General features: G+C 38.2%; 2 protein-coding genes across 5 annotated transcripts in view; one reads left to right on the forward strand and one right to left on the reverse strand.

Moving 5' to 3' along the window:
* The window catches only part of LOC115231993 (solute carrier family 23 member 1-like), a 159684-nt gene extending 156278 nt beyond the window's left edge, over positions 1 to 3406 (reverse strand). The window contains exon 1 of one of the 4 annotated variants that reach the window (XM_036500480.1): positions 3112 to 3406. In XM_036500480.1, coding sequence (XP_036356373.1) covers positions 3112 to 3258 — 147 coding nt within the window. In that variant the 5' untranslated portion in view covers positions 3259 to 3406. Of the gene's footprint in view, positions 1 to 2174; positions 2569 to 3111 lie in introns of those variants that run through there. The other 3 variants (XM_036500481.1, XM_036500482.1, XM_036500485.1) reach the window with 3 other exon arrangements.
* Positions 3407 to 15218: 11812 nt separating this feature from the next.
* Positions 15219 to 15791, forward strand: LOC115226917. The gene has a single exon (XM_029797898.1). It carries the CDS (start codon positions 15219 to 15221, stop codon positions 15789 to 15791), a length of 573 nt encoding a protein of 190 aa, XP_029653758.1.
* The last annotated feature ends 415 nt before the right edge of the window (positions 15792 to 16206 follow it).

A 16206-nucleotide genomic window follows, 5' to 3' on the forward strand; every position in this document is an offset into this window, starting at 1 on the left:
CAGCATCACAATCACTTGTGGAGTGCCCAGAGTGTTTGGGGTTGCTCATTAAGGGGATCAACAGTACCCCCTTGTGTTGAGCATAACTGAGGGATAATGCTTGCCTTTTAATTTTGTATTTTATATATTTACCTATTTTCAAGTCATTTTTTTCCTATTATTATCCCCTTAATAAGTAAAATGTGTTCCGAAATAGTTTTATAATTAAATCACAATTTAAAAAAAAAATTTTTTTAATGTTGTTAAAAAATTTGTTTTAAAATATTTATCGGAGAAACAATTCTATCTTTATTTATAATTTTGAAAATAAGTTATGATATTGATAGTAAAGTAATTTTAGTATAACATTAAAGATTATATTATGATGTTATACAAGTAATACAATCTTTATGTAACAGTGTCTTTCGCCACGAAGATAAGACACTTCCACTCACTAACAGATGGTAATTTTAGCTTTTTACGGAAATTATTTCACTTAATATTTCTGTCCTTGCTTATTTCTTTGTTTACTGTTTTACAAGAATAAACATTTTCAGTCTGTTGTATTTTCTTTGCTCAGCTTCCTTGGTTTACTTCACTACAACAACGTGTGTGTATTGTTTACATCGAATCTTTTAAATTACCTAAATAACCAGAACTTAATTTAACTAAGCATGGTTATTTATTTTTGTTTAGGTCAAACACAGTTCTGATTATGTGAGACCTATGATTACAGGTATTCGACAATCTTTCGTTAGGTATTCTATCCGTGACCATCTTGTCATTTCATAGTATCTAGAATTACCTACAATTATATAATGTGCCCTTTGTAATTTTTGTTTTCGCTTTTATGTCGAGACAATGGTGTGTACTTTAAAGGAATTTGGCTGCGATTTATGAGGAACCGCATAAAAGATGTTTGGTCGGCACACACACGCAAAGAGTCCTTCGTTATAGTTCAGTAGATAATCTCTCGTCGGCATCCTTATAGGTAACAATGAAATACACACAACAAATCAACAATAAACCCTGTTTAACTATTGTATTTACTTCGAAAACTGTTTTGAGTGGATGGTCTTGTTAAAATAATTGTTTTAGCCAGGTTTTTATATAAGTCAATACATCAGCATGTACTCGGTAAATGTTACACGTTATGGGCTATTGTTTTTGTTTTTACGCTTCTCAGAAAACCGATTACTTGAAATAAAGAAACAACTTACGCACAATTTAGACAGATACCATTCACTTAAAACAACGGAATAATATCAATGGGACACCGTGACTGCAAGTCGCCATCTTATTATCTTAATTACTACGAAATTTAAGGGAATCAAAGAGAATGTTCCCATTATTAAAAGAGTACTCAATAACACATGTGTACCATTATGACAATATACATCCGAGAAAAAGAAAGCTATATATTATACCGGATCAATACACAGGATGAAGATTAATCTAACATAAAGATAACTCAGGGTATAAGTTTGATTATTAATTATATAATTACAAATACTATTTTCACGCAATTCGTAAATATAAAACAAATAATTTCAAAATTACAATGAAATGGGTGTTTCTTGCGTACAATCTGTTGTAAATACAATTTTGAATTCGTTTTTGGTATAACAAACCACGGAGGTTTTTTCATGCCATTTCTTTTTTTTTTTTCTTTCTCTTCTTAGCTCTCAGTTTTCAATTCAGTTAAATATAATTTTTTTTTTTCCTAGAAAAAAAAATTATAAGTTATAACGAAATGAATGAAATCACGTTGATAGCAGCGGATTCTTGAAAATTGCCAAACCAGCAAAGTTCTTGGAGCAGTTAATAAAAAATTATATATATATTAGCATAACAAAAAAATATATACATCATTTCCTTTTTGTTTGTAAACTCAAATGCGCACGATAAAAATCTATTTATAAAATCATCGAACTTATATAACCACTATATATATATATATATATTATATATATTATATATTATATATTATTATATGATTATATCAGTTCTATAAAACGAATAATTTTGAAATATGTAGACTCTCAGTGATTTAGACATGTAATTGTTTTGTGTCTAAGGTCTAATTTACTATCGCAAGAACAATTGAAAAGAAAGAAAACGTCGCAAAAATACATGACCAGTTAAAAAATTTAACTTTAGAATGTATAAAGTGGGGAAAAAATGTTTACACTAACCTTTCGAGTGTTGATATATTATTAAAATGAAATTAAAGGCAAAAGAAGTCACGGGGAAAGGAATACACACAGATTACTCCAAACTGCGTGCGCTGATGCATGGGGTTGTTAAGACACAAAAGCCGGTTTCTTCTGCTTGATGACGGCGAAGTGAGTAAAGATGCTTTCGAAAGTGTGCAGAGAAGGCAAGTTGTGTGAATTAAAAAATATTTTAAACAGCTCCATCTAGTAGTCATATGAAAACACTATTAAATGCCATAAACACGCTTACACATTTACGAGCATTCGTCATAGTGGGCGAGAAACTGAAGTTTTCACTAAGGATGATAGACAGAGGGTATAAGAGAACGAATTGCTTGTAAACCAGCTGTGGTTTTATGAATTAAAAAAATGCTTGTTTGTTAGTATGTATGTATGCATAAATGCATGTGTACATGTACACAAAGAAGAAGTATTATTCGCTCATTTATTCATATTCGTTCACGTATTATCTTATTTACTTGTTTATCTACTTACTTATACACATGATTGTAGTTAATTAATAAATAGATCCAAATGAATGCTTGCAGGTTGATGTTTGTTTATTTTCTCCTTTTTCGACTTTGCCTTATAAATTCTAGGTAAATTTCTGCTTTACCCCCACCCACCACCTCATATCTATTATTCAATTGCGCTTCTGCCCTACAACACTAAGCATTTGGATATAAATACATAGGTATACCTCCAGTAGTATATTGGATATCTATTATCCCTTAGATGGTTGTTTAACCTCATAAGTATATATATATAATATATATATATATATATATATATATATATATATAATAGAGAGAGAGAGAGAGAGAGACATATATATATATGTATGTATGTAGTGTGATGGAGGAAAAAGTCAACAGAAAAAGAAGCAAACGGGAGAAAGAAATACAAAAAGCCTTACCTGTTGACCTCGGCGGAATGAGCGATCACTCTCACGAAATAAACACGTCTTTGCTCGCTGCCGTCTCTGCTCGAACTGACCACACGTGCTTCCCGCCCACGCATGCCCCGTGGCTATGCCACAGGCCCCTGCAGTCTTCACTTCCATCTACCTCATCTGTAATCCTCTCCACCAACACTACATAGCTCATCACAGCGCATAACACCACAAACACAACACGTCCCCCTGATCTACAGATCACTCAACTGGCTTTCCCACTCACTCCTCGCTCCCGAACTCACACCTTAACTGGTTTCATAATCATCCAACCATGGAGGAGGGTGTCGCACTCACTGTGGTCACCGTGCGACCCCGGGACTGGCCTGAGTTCCTGGCATGCTGCTGCTGGCTTCATCATCTTGTCTACTGATGCTATCTTCATCTTCTTGCCTACTGTTGCTGGTTCCATCCTCTGAGGCATGGACAATCTTCCGTACATCCAAAACGTGGCGTGGCACACCAGCGTTGTTCTTCGAATCGATGGAGGTTATTGTTCCCTTTCCCCATCGTGATGTACACCGTGCGTTTGGGGGGTTACCCAAACTTCCTCCCCGACCTGCACGAAGGCGTGCTCTTCCTCTGCCCCGGGTCGCATTGATGCAGTACACGTATGCCTCCACTCGTATCTGAATATTGCCCTGTGTGGCACCGACTCCTCAGCCTGTCCTGACCTGGGCGACATATTGTACCAAAATACGGCCTCGATTGGTGAAATGTAGCCCCACTCTGCCATGGTCTTGATGGTACGATGATGCCTTTCCACCACCCCATTTCCACTTGGCCGGTATGCCGCCCTGAAGAAGCGGTTGACCTGTCACCCATCAAGCATTTCTTTCAGCACCTCCGAGCGAAATGCAGTGCCATTATCCAGATGTAGTTCATCCACGGGGCCTCGTTCCAGGAATATATCATTTAATACTTTCACGATTTCCTCTGTGGTCCCCGTCTTCATCTCCGTCCATATGGCCAACCGCCCCGGTCCGCAGTCAACCATTGAGAAGTATGTACCCTGCCGGTAGTGTGTTATGTCCACTGCCAGTCGTTTCCAGTCGTGGTCCACTGAAATACTTCCCGCCTCATGTACACCCAGAGCAGGAACGATGGACTGGCACCTGTCACAGCTGATAACCACTCTCTGCCCGCTCCGTCTTGTTACATCGGAGTCAACTTTCCTGGCTAGGAACAACGTCCTGTCCACTCCCATGTGATGCATGGTATGCAATCTCCTCAATTCCGAGTCACTCAGACGGCATACTGCAGCCACAGCCTGCTCCGCATCCTCTGGCACCTGCAACCAGGCTCGCTTTACCCTGGTCAGGACTTCTGCCCTGTTCTTCTCGGAAGGTACAAAGCTCACGCTCAGCTTCAGATTGAACTCAGTTGTTAGATCACGCAGTATCCCCAATCGACGCTTTACCAGCATTTCTGCGGCCCCTTTGGTTCGCACCCTCCGCTCATTGGTGATGATTGCTGTCACCCAACCAAGTATAGTGGCCGAATCAGTCCTGATTTCTATGGTGTGCAGCCCCCACTTCAAAGCTAGGTTCAATCCCTTCAACACAGCATTCAACTCCGCCACATTGATATGATTGCAGTCATCCGTCTTCCTGAGCCAGGCTGTATCTTCCTCCACGACGCCTCCCACTTCCAAGACAACCCCTATTGCGATGCTACTGGCGTCACACTATACAATCCCGCTCTTTGATTTGGGAACATACCAACTGCCCCTCACTGGATCCTCTGCTCTTACTCTGACCAAGACTTCCTGTATCATGTCGGTCGTCTTCTCCTCCACTCTATCGTTCCACTTCACTCCTTCGGCTCGTCTCTTGATGAAGCTACATGCTGTCCGGAGTGGTGTCCCACCAGCTTCCCACACACCGAGAACAGTTCCCGTCTACTCATGCTGGTGCCCAGTTCGGGGATCTCGTTCCCTCGCCGGAACACCAACGCGCCGGCCTTGTCTCTCCACACGTGCTTTCTGCCCACGCATGCCCCGTGGCTCGTCAATAAGACATTTTAACAGAAAATTATGCATATGTATAGTGATTAACTGAACGCTATTAAGTTTATTTCAAAAAAACATTATTGGATATAACGTCAAAGGTAGCCTATAGAAAGAGGAGGGATAAAGGAAAGAAAAACTAAATAAATGAGAAGTTTATAACTATATGTATATTAAATAAAACCTTATAGACTTGGGAAAAGATATATCTAGTGAATTTGAAATCTAAGAAGAAAATTAATGTTTAAATTATATATTTTTGTAAAAGACTGTGCGAAGGAGCGGTGACGAGAATGGATCCTTTAGTACATCACACGGTCGATACAATAAATACGAAAGGGATAAATGAATATAAGTGCCAGAAGGAAAAGAGAGACACAACCGGGTAGAATGTTTAAGAGAAAATTTTATTGATAGGTTGTTTATTGATGGGGGATTTTTAGAAAAAAGAATAAAAAATAGTTCAGAATGACAGAAAAGACAGAATTCCTTGCCTTTATCATAAGGTATCGAGATTGAGAGAATCAACCAATCTAAATTAAATTGTTTATCGTGGTCTTTTAGATACCAAATTAATTTACTAAGCCCTGTACTGTTACGTTTATTCCTATCCCTTAAAATAGAGTAATGATTAGAAATTCTTTTAGATAACTTAGAAGATCGGCTTCCTATATAAAAAATACTTCATTACCAGTAGTAATTTTACACTGATATATAGAATTTTTAATTTTAGAGTTACTTGACATAAACTTGATTCTGTTGTAATTGACTTCAGGTACAATAATCTTGTTATTAATATTTCCAGGTGGGTGGATGGTATTAGCTAAATTAATGTTAGTATTAGTAAATGTATCAATATTTAACAGGTTAATATTATGTGAAGAGATAATTTGTAAGAGATTTTTTGTATTGGAAAAACCAGTCCTAACCGTGTGTGATAATAGAGTAATATCTAGAATTCTTTGGAAAATTCCTAATAATAGCTTCACGAAACTGCAAGGGAAGGTTAGATTTAATTTGCCTCCCGTATGGAATAATTAACCAAATGGTTTTACTATTAGTTACCTTATTTTTAGTGTAACTATTTTTGAAAGACATAAATTTACATTTAGAACGAAAATAGGGGATTAAATAAGAGTTATCTCCTTTCCTCTGTTTGGTTTTGGTGTATAAATTAAAATTGATATCGTTTATATCCTTACAACTAGATTTCATATCTATATTAGTAAAGTTAGAATACGATTGAATGGAATCAATGTAGATATCTTTCTCTGTATAACCTGCTTTAAGTAAGGCAGAGATATAAAATTCGGCCTTACCATTGAAAATCTCAACATTAGCAGATAACTTAGACAATCTAAATGAAATATTCTTAACTAAGTTCCTAGTAATTACCCGAGAATGATTACTGAATTTGCTAATATACTTAAGATTGGTCGATGGTTTATGGTATGGGAAGTAAGAGTTATTGTGTAAGTTAAGTGTAATATCTAAAAAGTTAGCCTTCGTCCCATCATCATCAAAAACGATGCTTAAGCCCATTCTGTGGAAAAATTTAACTAAACTATCATAACTTTTTGTACCTTTTGGTCGGAAGCATTTTGAAGGTAAAGTAAACAATCATCATGATATAGACCTCCATTGATGCTTGGGAATTGTTCTGTCATTTCAAAAAGTATATATATACAGACTAAATCAGCTACTTGTGCTGAATCAGAACTTCCCATTGTAACATCAAAACCATCTGGTGTGTCTTTATGGGTCCACAACTTATTGTCAAATTTTATAATAGATTTTCTGGCTGTCAACACAACATTAATTTCTTCCCTGGTGAGACCAGCTCTGTTATGAGCAAGCCAAAGTGCCTTGTTAAGTACTATTGGGTTGATGGATGAATAAAAATTAGAAATGTCAAACTGGATAAACTTAGTGCTCCTCTTATTAGTAATAGAACTAAACCAGTCGACTACTTGAAATGAATTGGACCATAAACTAAGTTTTAATTTTTTAATTAATGTAGGAACATATTTATCTAGAATACTTTTACTAAGTACACCTATATCAGAGCTAGAAGGGCAGATAAGTCTTAAGGATGGGTTATAAAAAAATTTTGTTTATGATCTTTCAAAATAAACTTAGGATCAAGTGGTTCTGTCTTCATTTGTAAGTTATACTTCTCCATAATTTTCATAGTCTCAATGTTGGCTTTGTTGAGTACACTTTTATCAGTAATTCTATAGTTTTTTTTTAAATTTCTTTTTTAAGCAATCCCAAATAATAGTCCTTGTTAAGTTTGTACAGTCTTCCCGTTTTATCTGATTGAAACAACACACTATCATTTGTATTAATTTCCTTGGTGATATTGTGAAGATACCTCAGATATTTATTTCTTAGCGATGATCGTTGAAATTTTACATTTCGCACAATAGACCAAAGATCATCCTCAAACCGCTTCAATCTTGGGTTAGGTGGAGGACTATTTTTAGATTTAAATAATTTGTCAAATTCAGAGGTTATATTATTAGTGTGTTGTTGAGTGTCCTTGTTGTCAAAGAAAAAGGTTAGCCATCTGATATGGTTGATAAAGGAATTTATCTTTCTGACGAGTTGTTTAAGGAAAGCATTCTTTGGTGGAATGGGTATATCCTTCAGAGAAGCGTTAATATTAATTTAGATTGGTTGATTCTCTCAATCTCGATACCTTATGACAAAGGCAAGGAATTCTGTCTTCTCTGTAATTCTGAACTATTTTTTATTCTTTTTTCTAAAAATCCCCTTGTAAACATGGTTATAGAGCGTGCATACCGACGTAAACATTGGCAGAAACACACCTTTAGTTCATATAGGTGATATCTATCATTATATATAATTTAAACATTAAATTTCTTCTTACATTTCAAATTCACTAGATATATCTTTTCCAAGTCTATATGGTTTTATTTAATACTAGCAGTATCGCCCGGCGTTGCTCAGGTTTGTAAGGGAAATAACTATAAAGCATTTTTAGAGAGTTATAGCCAAAAAAGAGCAAAAAAATGGAAAAAAATGATGGTAAATTTTTTTTGAGAGTAAAAAAAGGTGGAGTTGCGTCCCCTAGACAGTTTGCGGTTTGTGTTTCTGATTCTCGACCCCATGTCGAATTTATCGATTTTTTTCAGAACTGGGGGAACTTTTCAAAATTTTCGCTGCGTTAGTTTTGAATTATGACATTGGGCTATGTGTGTGTCAAGTTTCATCAGAATCGGTTGAAAGCCGTGGTCAGGGTGAGAGTACAAGCAAACAGACACACAGAAACACGCACAGACAAACTGCCGTTTATATATAGAGAGATACATATAGTTATATACTTCTCATTTATTTAGTTTTTCTTTACTTTATCCCTCCTCTTTCTATAGGCTACCTTTCACGTTATATCCTATAACGTTTTTTTTAAAAACAAACTCAATAGCGTTCAGTTAATCACTATACATATCCATCATTTTCTGTTAAAATGTCTTATTGATGAGTTTCATTTCTTCATTTACTTGAAGAGAAGATTACATTGTTTTACGCCATTTTATTCCTTTGGAATAATACCAGTGATATCTTCGAAACATGTGTCGGAAGTAAAAGAATTTGAATAACACCTGAATTTAACTACTTTGATATATATATATATATATATATTATATATATATATATTATATATATATATTATATATATATATATAATATATATATTATATATATATATATCTAGGTGGGGGAGAATTCACAAAAAACAAAAGACGAAGACAGATGGTGTAGACAACAAACAAATGTATTAGTTTAACGCTCGGGAAGTGAAAACATCTTTAACTTTTCGAGACTACGCTCTTCTACAGAAAGGAACACAGAAAGAAAGAAGGAGAGAAAATAAACAATGAGTAGTGTCTAGCGATCTATCATGGCCAATGCTGGACAGAAGGGCCACACAGGAGAGCTAGGAAGAAGGAGAGATAATAAAGTAGTGGTGATCCGAAAACAAAGGTGCGCGCGTGTGTGTGTAGGTGTGAAGATGTGCGGCTGGGAAGTGGTCAGAAAGTAAGGGTGGGATGTGGGTTAGGCTGAGGGTGGAGTAGAGGTGGAGTATGTGGGTAGGCAGAGAGTTGGGTAGAGGTGGTGTATGTGGGAGTGGGTGGGGTGGGATGGGCAGGATAGGGAAGGTGGGGTTGGATTGTGTAGGGATGGGGTGGGGTTACGAGGGAGGGTGTGACGATGAAGTGGAAGGAGAAGGTGGGTAGAAGTGAAGAGAAGTAGGAGTCGGAGCAAAAGAGGAGAGGTGGGTGGGATGAAGTAGGTGTGAGGGAGAGAGAGGCGAGAGTAGAAGGTTAGATGAAGAGAGGAGGAGAGTTGAGCCCATGTGGCCAAAGGAGCGAAGAGAGAAGATTAATCCCTGTTCACAGCGCAAACGGAAGTCAGGATGGCCACTGTGCAAGCTCAATCCAAACACGGACAAGTGTTGCAAAGAGTGACCAGTAGAGCAGAAATGGCGCGAGACCGGGGTGTCATTGCCGAGTCGGACGTCTCGGAGGTGTTCTGCGAACCGGTCAGTCAAGCGGCGTCCCGTTTGCCCGATGTATAGAGAAGGGCAGAGAGAGCAGGAGATGCAGTAGATGACATTGGTAGAAGTGCAAGTGAAGGAGTGGGTGACGTGATAGGGTCGATGATGGGTGCCGGTGAGGAGGGTGGTGAGGTAAGGGCAAGTACGGCTGCGTGGGCGGGAGCAGAGGAACGAGCTGGGTTGGGAAGTTGGGTTAAGGAAGAAGCTGTGGCCTAAGAGGTCTCGTAGGTTGTGGGTTCGTTTGAAGGAAGGGAGGGGTCGGTTAGGGAAGATGTGCGAAGTGGAGGGGTCGGACTGGAGTCGCCAGAAAGCTCGGAGAATGGTGCGTTGGAAATGTAGGGTGGTGAGGTGGTAGGTGAGGGGAAACGGGAGGTGGGAGACAGCGGGGCGTCTGAGTTCGGATTGTCTTTGCACAGGGGCTATCCGGACTCACGTCTTCACGTGAGTAGGGATTAGTCTTCTCTCTTCGCTCCTTTGCGCCACATGCACTCAACTCTCCTCTCCTCTTCATCTAGCCCTCCTCCTCTCTCCTCTCTTCCTCTCACACCCACCTCTCCTCTCTTGCTCTGACACCTACTTCCTCCCTTCACTCCCACCCACCTTCTCCCATCATCGTTACCTCCCCCCTCATTACCCCACCCCTACACATTCCAACCACACCATCCCTATACATCCCATCCCACCCCCACCTTAGACGCCACCCTTGCTTCTCCCACCCTCGCCTCTCCTACACACTAACACCACCACACCACCATACCGCACATCACCATACTACACCACATTACGCCACCCCGCACACACTAGCACTGACCACTTCCCAGCACCCACAGTAACACTGACCACTTCCCAGTACCTACACCATCATCTACATATCCACACATGCACACACGTCAAGGTCACTAGCCCCCTTCCACACGCACATACACGTTCTCACATACACACGCACCTTCATTTTGGGATCACCACTATTTTATTATCTCGCCTTCTTCCTAGCTCTCTTGTGTGATCCCTCTGTCCGGCATTCGCCATGACAGATCGCTAGCCACTAAACCTTTTCTATTTTATCTCCGTTTATTTCCTCATGTTCCTTTCTGTCGAAGAGCGTAGGCTCGAAACGTAAAAGACTTTATCACTTCCCGAGCGTTAAACTAATACATCTATTCGTTGTTTACACACACGCCTTGGTTTTTTTGTTTTTGTAAATTCTCACTACACACACACACACACACAGACACACACACACACACACACATATATATATATATATATTATATATATATATATATATATATATACATACATACATACATACATACATACATATGGTGGTTGTCTACTCCTTATGCAGAGTTTGACCACCTCCTGTATCTACACCTTAGCACCATCATGGCATCTGATGTGGCTTTTTAAACCAGATAATGTTCCGAAAAGACACCCACATAGATTGCACATCCGATTTGGACCACCAAGAGCTGCAGATAAGTTCTGATCTTTGCAGATTTTAAAATGTCTTTTGAAGCTTCCGTTAGATTTGCAAACCTTCTGGCACACACTGCATTCAAAGTATGCACAGACATAAAGGCAGAATAGTTGATGGATGGTCGTTTTCCATGGGTTCGCAAATGAGATTTGAGCCCAGCAAAAGACAGACTGTGACAGACTGTGCACACAAAAATGTCATTGTCATTCACTTTCACGATCGGAACATTTTTCTTTAGATCTCTTTTGAGTCTTACATGCGTTATCCTGGCCTCTTCAAATGCTTTCACTCCGCTCCACACTTTTGTCCGCCATCCAACTCGATCTGAAGCAAAAGTTTCTATGTCTTCTGGATCCATTCCAAGTGACTTCATAATAGTCTTTATGCTGTCATTAAACTTTTCTTTAGGTTTACAATGATAGTGTTTTCCCTCTGCAAGCTCACCATAAAACAGTTGTTTCGGTATGTGTTCATCCGCCATTCGAACATTCTGGCCACACCATCTCGTTTGGTTCCTCAAAATCATAGCTTTAATTGGGGTGATGCCTGCAGATGCAAGGATATCTGTGTTTGGAGTAAAAGAACTCCATTAGATGTTTTAAATGCGATGAAGGCATTTTTGGTGGAATTGTTCTAACAATTTAAAATGCCTTTCATAACAAGTCCATGTTTCACAAGAATACAACAGGGATGGTAAGACAAATGATTTGTAAAGAGCCAGCTTGTATTCTTATTTCTATGTCGTTGGCACCAAACGTGTGACTCCAAGCTGCCAAATGCCTTTGCTGCCCTTCGAATTCGCAGATTTATTTCTGCATCAAGATTTCCATCATTCTGTAAAGAACTTCCAAGGTAGATGAACGAATCGACAACCTCAAATAAATTACCCCTAACAAAAATGTCAGGTCGCTCTTGAGTACTTTCTGTTTGTTTTTTTCGTTGTTCGAAAAAAGTTCGTTTCTATGTTTTTGTTTTTGTTTTCGTTTCTCATTGTATTCAACGTCTTTTTGATGTCCTGTACCCATATATGAATGTATACATAAATATATATGTAGGTATGGACATATATGTATGTATATATGCATATATTTATGTATTATTCATATTATTATATGATCGAACCCCACGCATCCTTTTCCAAGTAAGTATACACACACACGCGCGCACACACGCACACACACACACACACACACCACACACACACACACACACACACATATATATATATATATATATATATATATACGTACATATATATATATATATATACATATACATACATATATACATACATACATACATATATATATATATATATATATATATATATATATATATATATATATATACATATATATATATACTAGCTGAAGGTGACCCGCTCTACGCGCGGGTAAGAGTGTGGTTGTTACTTTCTGTTGCTTCCTTTCAGCACGTAAAAAGCACCATCCGAACGTGGCGGATTGCAGCGCCGCCTTGACTGGCTTCTGTGCTGGTGGCACGTAAAAAGCACCAACCGATCGTGGCCGTTGCCAGCCCCCCTGGCACCTGTGCCGGCGGCACGAAAAAAGCACCCACTACGCTCACAGAGTGGTTGGCGTTAGGAAGGGCATCCACCTGTAGAAACACTGCCAGATCAGACTGGAGCCTGGTGCAGCCTCCTGGCTTCCCAGACCCCGGTCAAACTGTCCAACCCGTGCTAGCACGGAAAACGGACGTTAAACGATGATGATGATGATGATGATTCTCCCTCTTTGTTTCACTCTCCTTTCTCTCTCACTTTCCCCACTCTCTCGGACTCTCCCTCGCTTTCTCTTACTCTCTATCTTTATCTATCTCTCTCCCATTTATAAACAACAAAAGATCTTGAGTAAGTTGAGAAATAAAATATTTAGAAAGATCAATCATAGATATCAGGCAGTAACAACGGAAAGGTCTGCTTCAAGGCAAACAGCAAAACACTAACATTTAAAAGGGACAGACGAACTTGCGAGCTGAATAAAAATAATAAAATATTGGAGACCAAAGTTTGAAGGGATAGAATCTGAGGGTAGTAGAGTCAGCATGGCTGGCATTTCTTAACGACGGACAGCAACGTTTTGACAGTTTAACGGCTGGCGTAAAATTTTGAACTTGATGTAAAAGAAAATCCCTAAACACCAAGTTTTGAAGTGATTCTTTTTCACGACAGTAGACTCACCATGGCAAGCATTCAAAACTTCTTCATCGTGGACGGCAACCCATTGACGATTAAAAGGCTGGTGCAAATTTTTTAGCTTGATGTAACAGAGAATTCCTAAACACCCGCTCCTTTAAATTTTAATCCCCTTCCAGCCCCATTTAGACCCCTTTTCACATTTTGGTTAATATAACCCGATTTCATTCGGGTGTACTGGGGCCACATTTTATAAGATGAGGAATTTTGTCCTAGAGGTGACGCCTTTCATTTGAGGAAAAAAATAGTTGTCATGCAAACTTGCCAGCACTTTTAACATAGGTCTGCATCTATGTATGTATGTGTGTGTATGTATGTGTATGTATGTGTGTGTATGTGTGTGTATGTATGTGTGTGTGTATGTATGTATTTCCATTGAGCCAACCTCATTATTTTCTACATAGCAGACCGTTACATAAACAGGCAAAGGTACATACATACACACTCACACATTCATACACACATACACACACGCATACATACACATACATACACACACATACATAGATACATACACACACACATACATGCATACATACATATACACATACATGCATACACACGCACGCACTACAAAAACCGAGTTAAAAATTTCAGTTATCTCTCTCTTTCACACTGACAGATACATAAAAGAAGGCCGTTTGTATGAAATAGAGTGAGTATTGTGTGTTGGTGGTGGTGGTGGCGATGATAATTATCATTAGGAAAAAGAGTGAGTGAGTGAGGAAGACATATACATAAGTTTTGGCGATGATAATTCTCCCTATGAATGCAGACAGATACATCAAAGAACACCGTCTGACGAACTTTACATGAAATATCGGGAGTGGCATTGTCAAAGTTATAATGAAGGGGAGTGAGAGGGTAATGGAGGAAATAGCGTGAGTGAGGAAGATGGCCCCTAGCAACCACACCTGTTTTTTGTTTTTTTGAGCAATGATGGGTTTATGGGTTTTAATTTCCAAATTTACATTAAATCTGAGTTTTAAAGTTAGTTTTGGCTGCAAACTTATCTTTTAAAGAGAATTTTGAGTCATACTCTTTGTATGCAATATGTACGAAAGTTGCACTTCTAATATTTTGTAAACTTTCTATTTATCATCCATAATCATCTCATGTATTGAATTTATCGATACAAATATTGTATGTGACGTAATTATCGATCGTACACGTTCATTATTTGTTTATGCTTGTATCATACTGAGCAACTACAAGTTACAACGAGTTAGTGGCCGCTTGTACAGTTGATAGCTTGACTGTGTTGATGGTGTACGCTTCGATTGTTACTCGCGATTTTAAAAAATAACATTTTGAGCGAGCGTTTTTGTTTTGTAACCCTTTGCGATGTAATGGCAGACAATAGTGTGTCGAAAAAGAGAAAGTCGTACGCCCAAAATTTCAAGAAGTCGTGGTTGAAAGATGTTGAGCTTAAACATTGGTTACGGCAAGATGATAAAGATCCTGACACCTGCCACTGTGTTTGTTGCACCGTTGTGTTGAAAAATGCTAACAAATCAATGCTGTTAGCTCATAAAAAACACTGCCAAACACAAGAAAGTTTTTGATTGTGCGAAATCTGCTATTATTTTAGAAACATTTATTTAAAAAAAAAAGATTATACATTAAATGAAAAAGTAACTAAGGCAGACTTGCTCCTAACAGGTTATGTTGCAGAACATCACGTACCTTTCATCCATATAAATCACTTAGCTGAAATTTGTAAAAAGCCCTTTCCTGTTAGAGAAATAGTTAAAAATCTACAAATGAAAAAAGAAGCAAAAGTATTATGCAAGACAGAATTGCACATTATGAAAGAAATGAAATCTTGGAAATTCTCAAGAAACAAAAGTTTTCATTATTGATAGATGAGAGTACGGCCATCTCAGTGACACAAATCTTAGCAATAGTTGTTCGCTTCTTTGATGAACAATTACATAGTGTCAAGGATGCTCTTCTGGATGCAATAGTAGTAGAAAATGGTTCTTATCAGGGTTTGTACGATGCTGTCAAGTCTACGCTTACAAAAGAAAATGTATCTATGAGCAACATACTTGGATTTGCCAGCGATAATTCCTCAACAATGATGGGTAACAAGAGCGGGTTTCATAAGTTATTGGGAAATGATATTCCGATTGTATTTACAATAGGCTGTGTTTGCCATTCGTTTGCACTTTGTTCAAGTCATGCAGTGAAGGTGTTACTTTTGTATCTCGATTCCTTTTTAAAGGACTTAACTTCTTGCTTCTCTCGAAGTACCAAACGTCAAAATGACTTCAATATGATACAAAGTGTTGTTGGCACAAAAGAAAACAAGATTCCAAAGCTTTCGCAAATAGATGGTTGGTGCCTAAAAATGTAATTAACGTTATGATAGAACAGTGGGATGCCCTTGTACTTTATTTTCAGTCAGAGACAAAAGCAGAAAAAATGGCCGGCGCAAAGAGGAACTCTGAAACAATGATTAACAGAGAGACGAAACACATGCTGCTCTTCTTACATTATATATTAAAGAAAGTAAATGCTCTTAATGTCGAGTTTCAATCGGAACATTTTCGACTGCATCTGTTCACTCGTATCCAGTGAATATAAAAGTATCCTTAGTTGCTTTATAAAAGACGATGCTTTAGCTGTATCTAAATTATCAGATATTGATATTAATAACACAACAAATCAGAAAGATATGAGTGATAATTACCTCAGTGGACGCGCAATGAGATATCAAGAACAAAACCCCATCGTTGGTGACTCATCTAAGTTCAAAACTGACTGCAACA

This window comes from Octopus sinensis, linkage group LG2 (assembly GCF_006345805.1).
Source record: "Octopus sinensis linkage group LG2, ASM634580v1, whole genome shotgun sequence".
Lineage (NCBI taxonomy): Eukaryota > Metazoa > Mollusca > Cephalopoda > Octopoda > Octopodidae > Octopus > Octopus sinensis.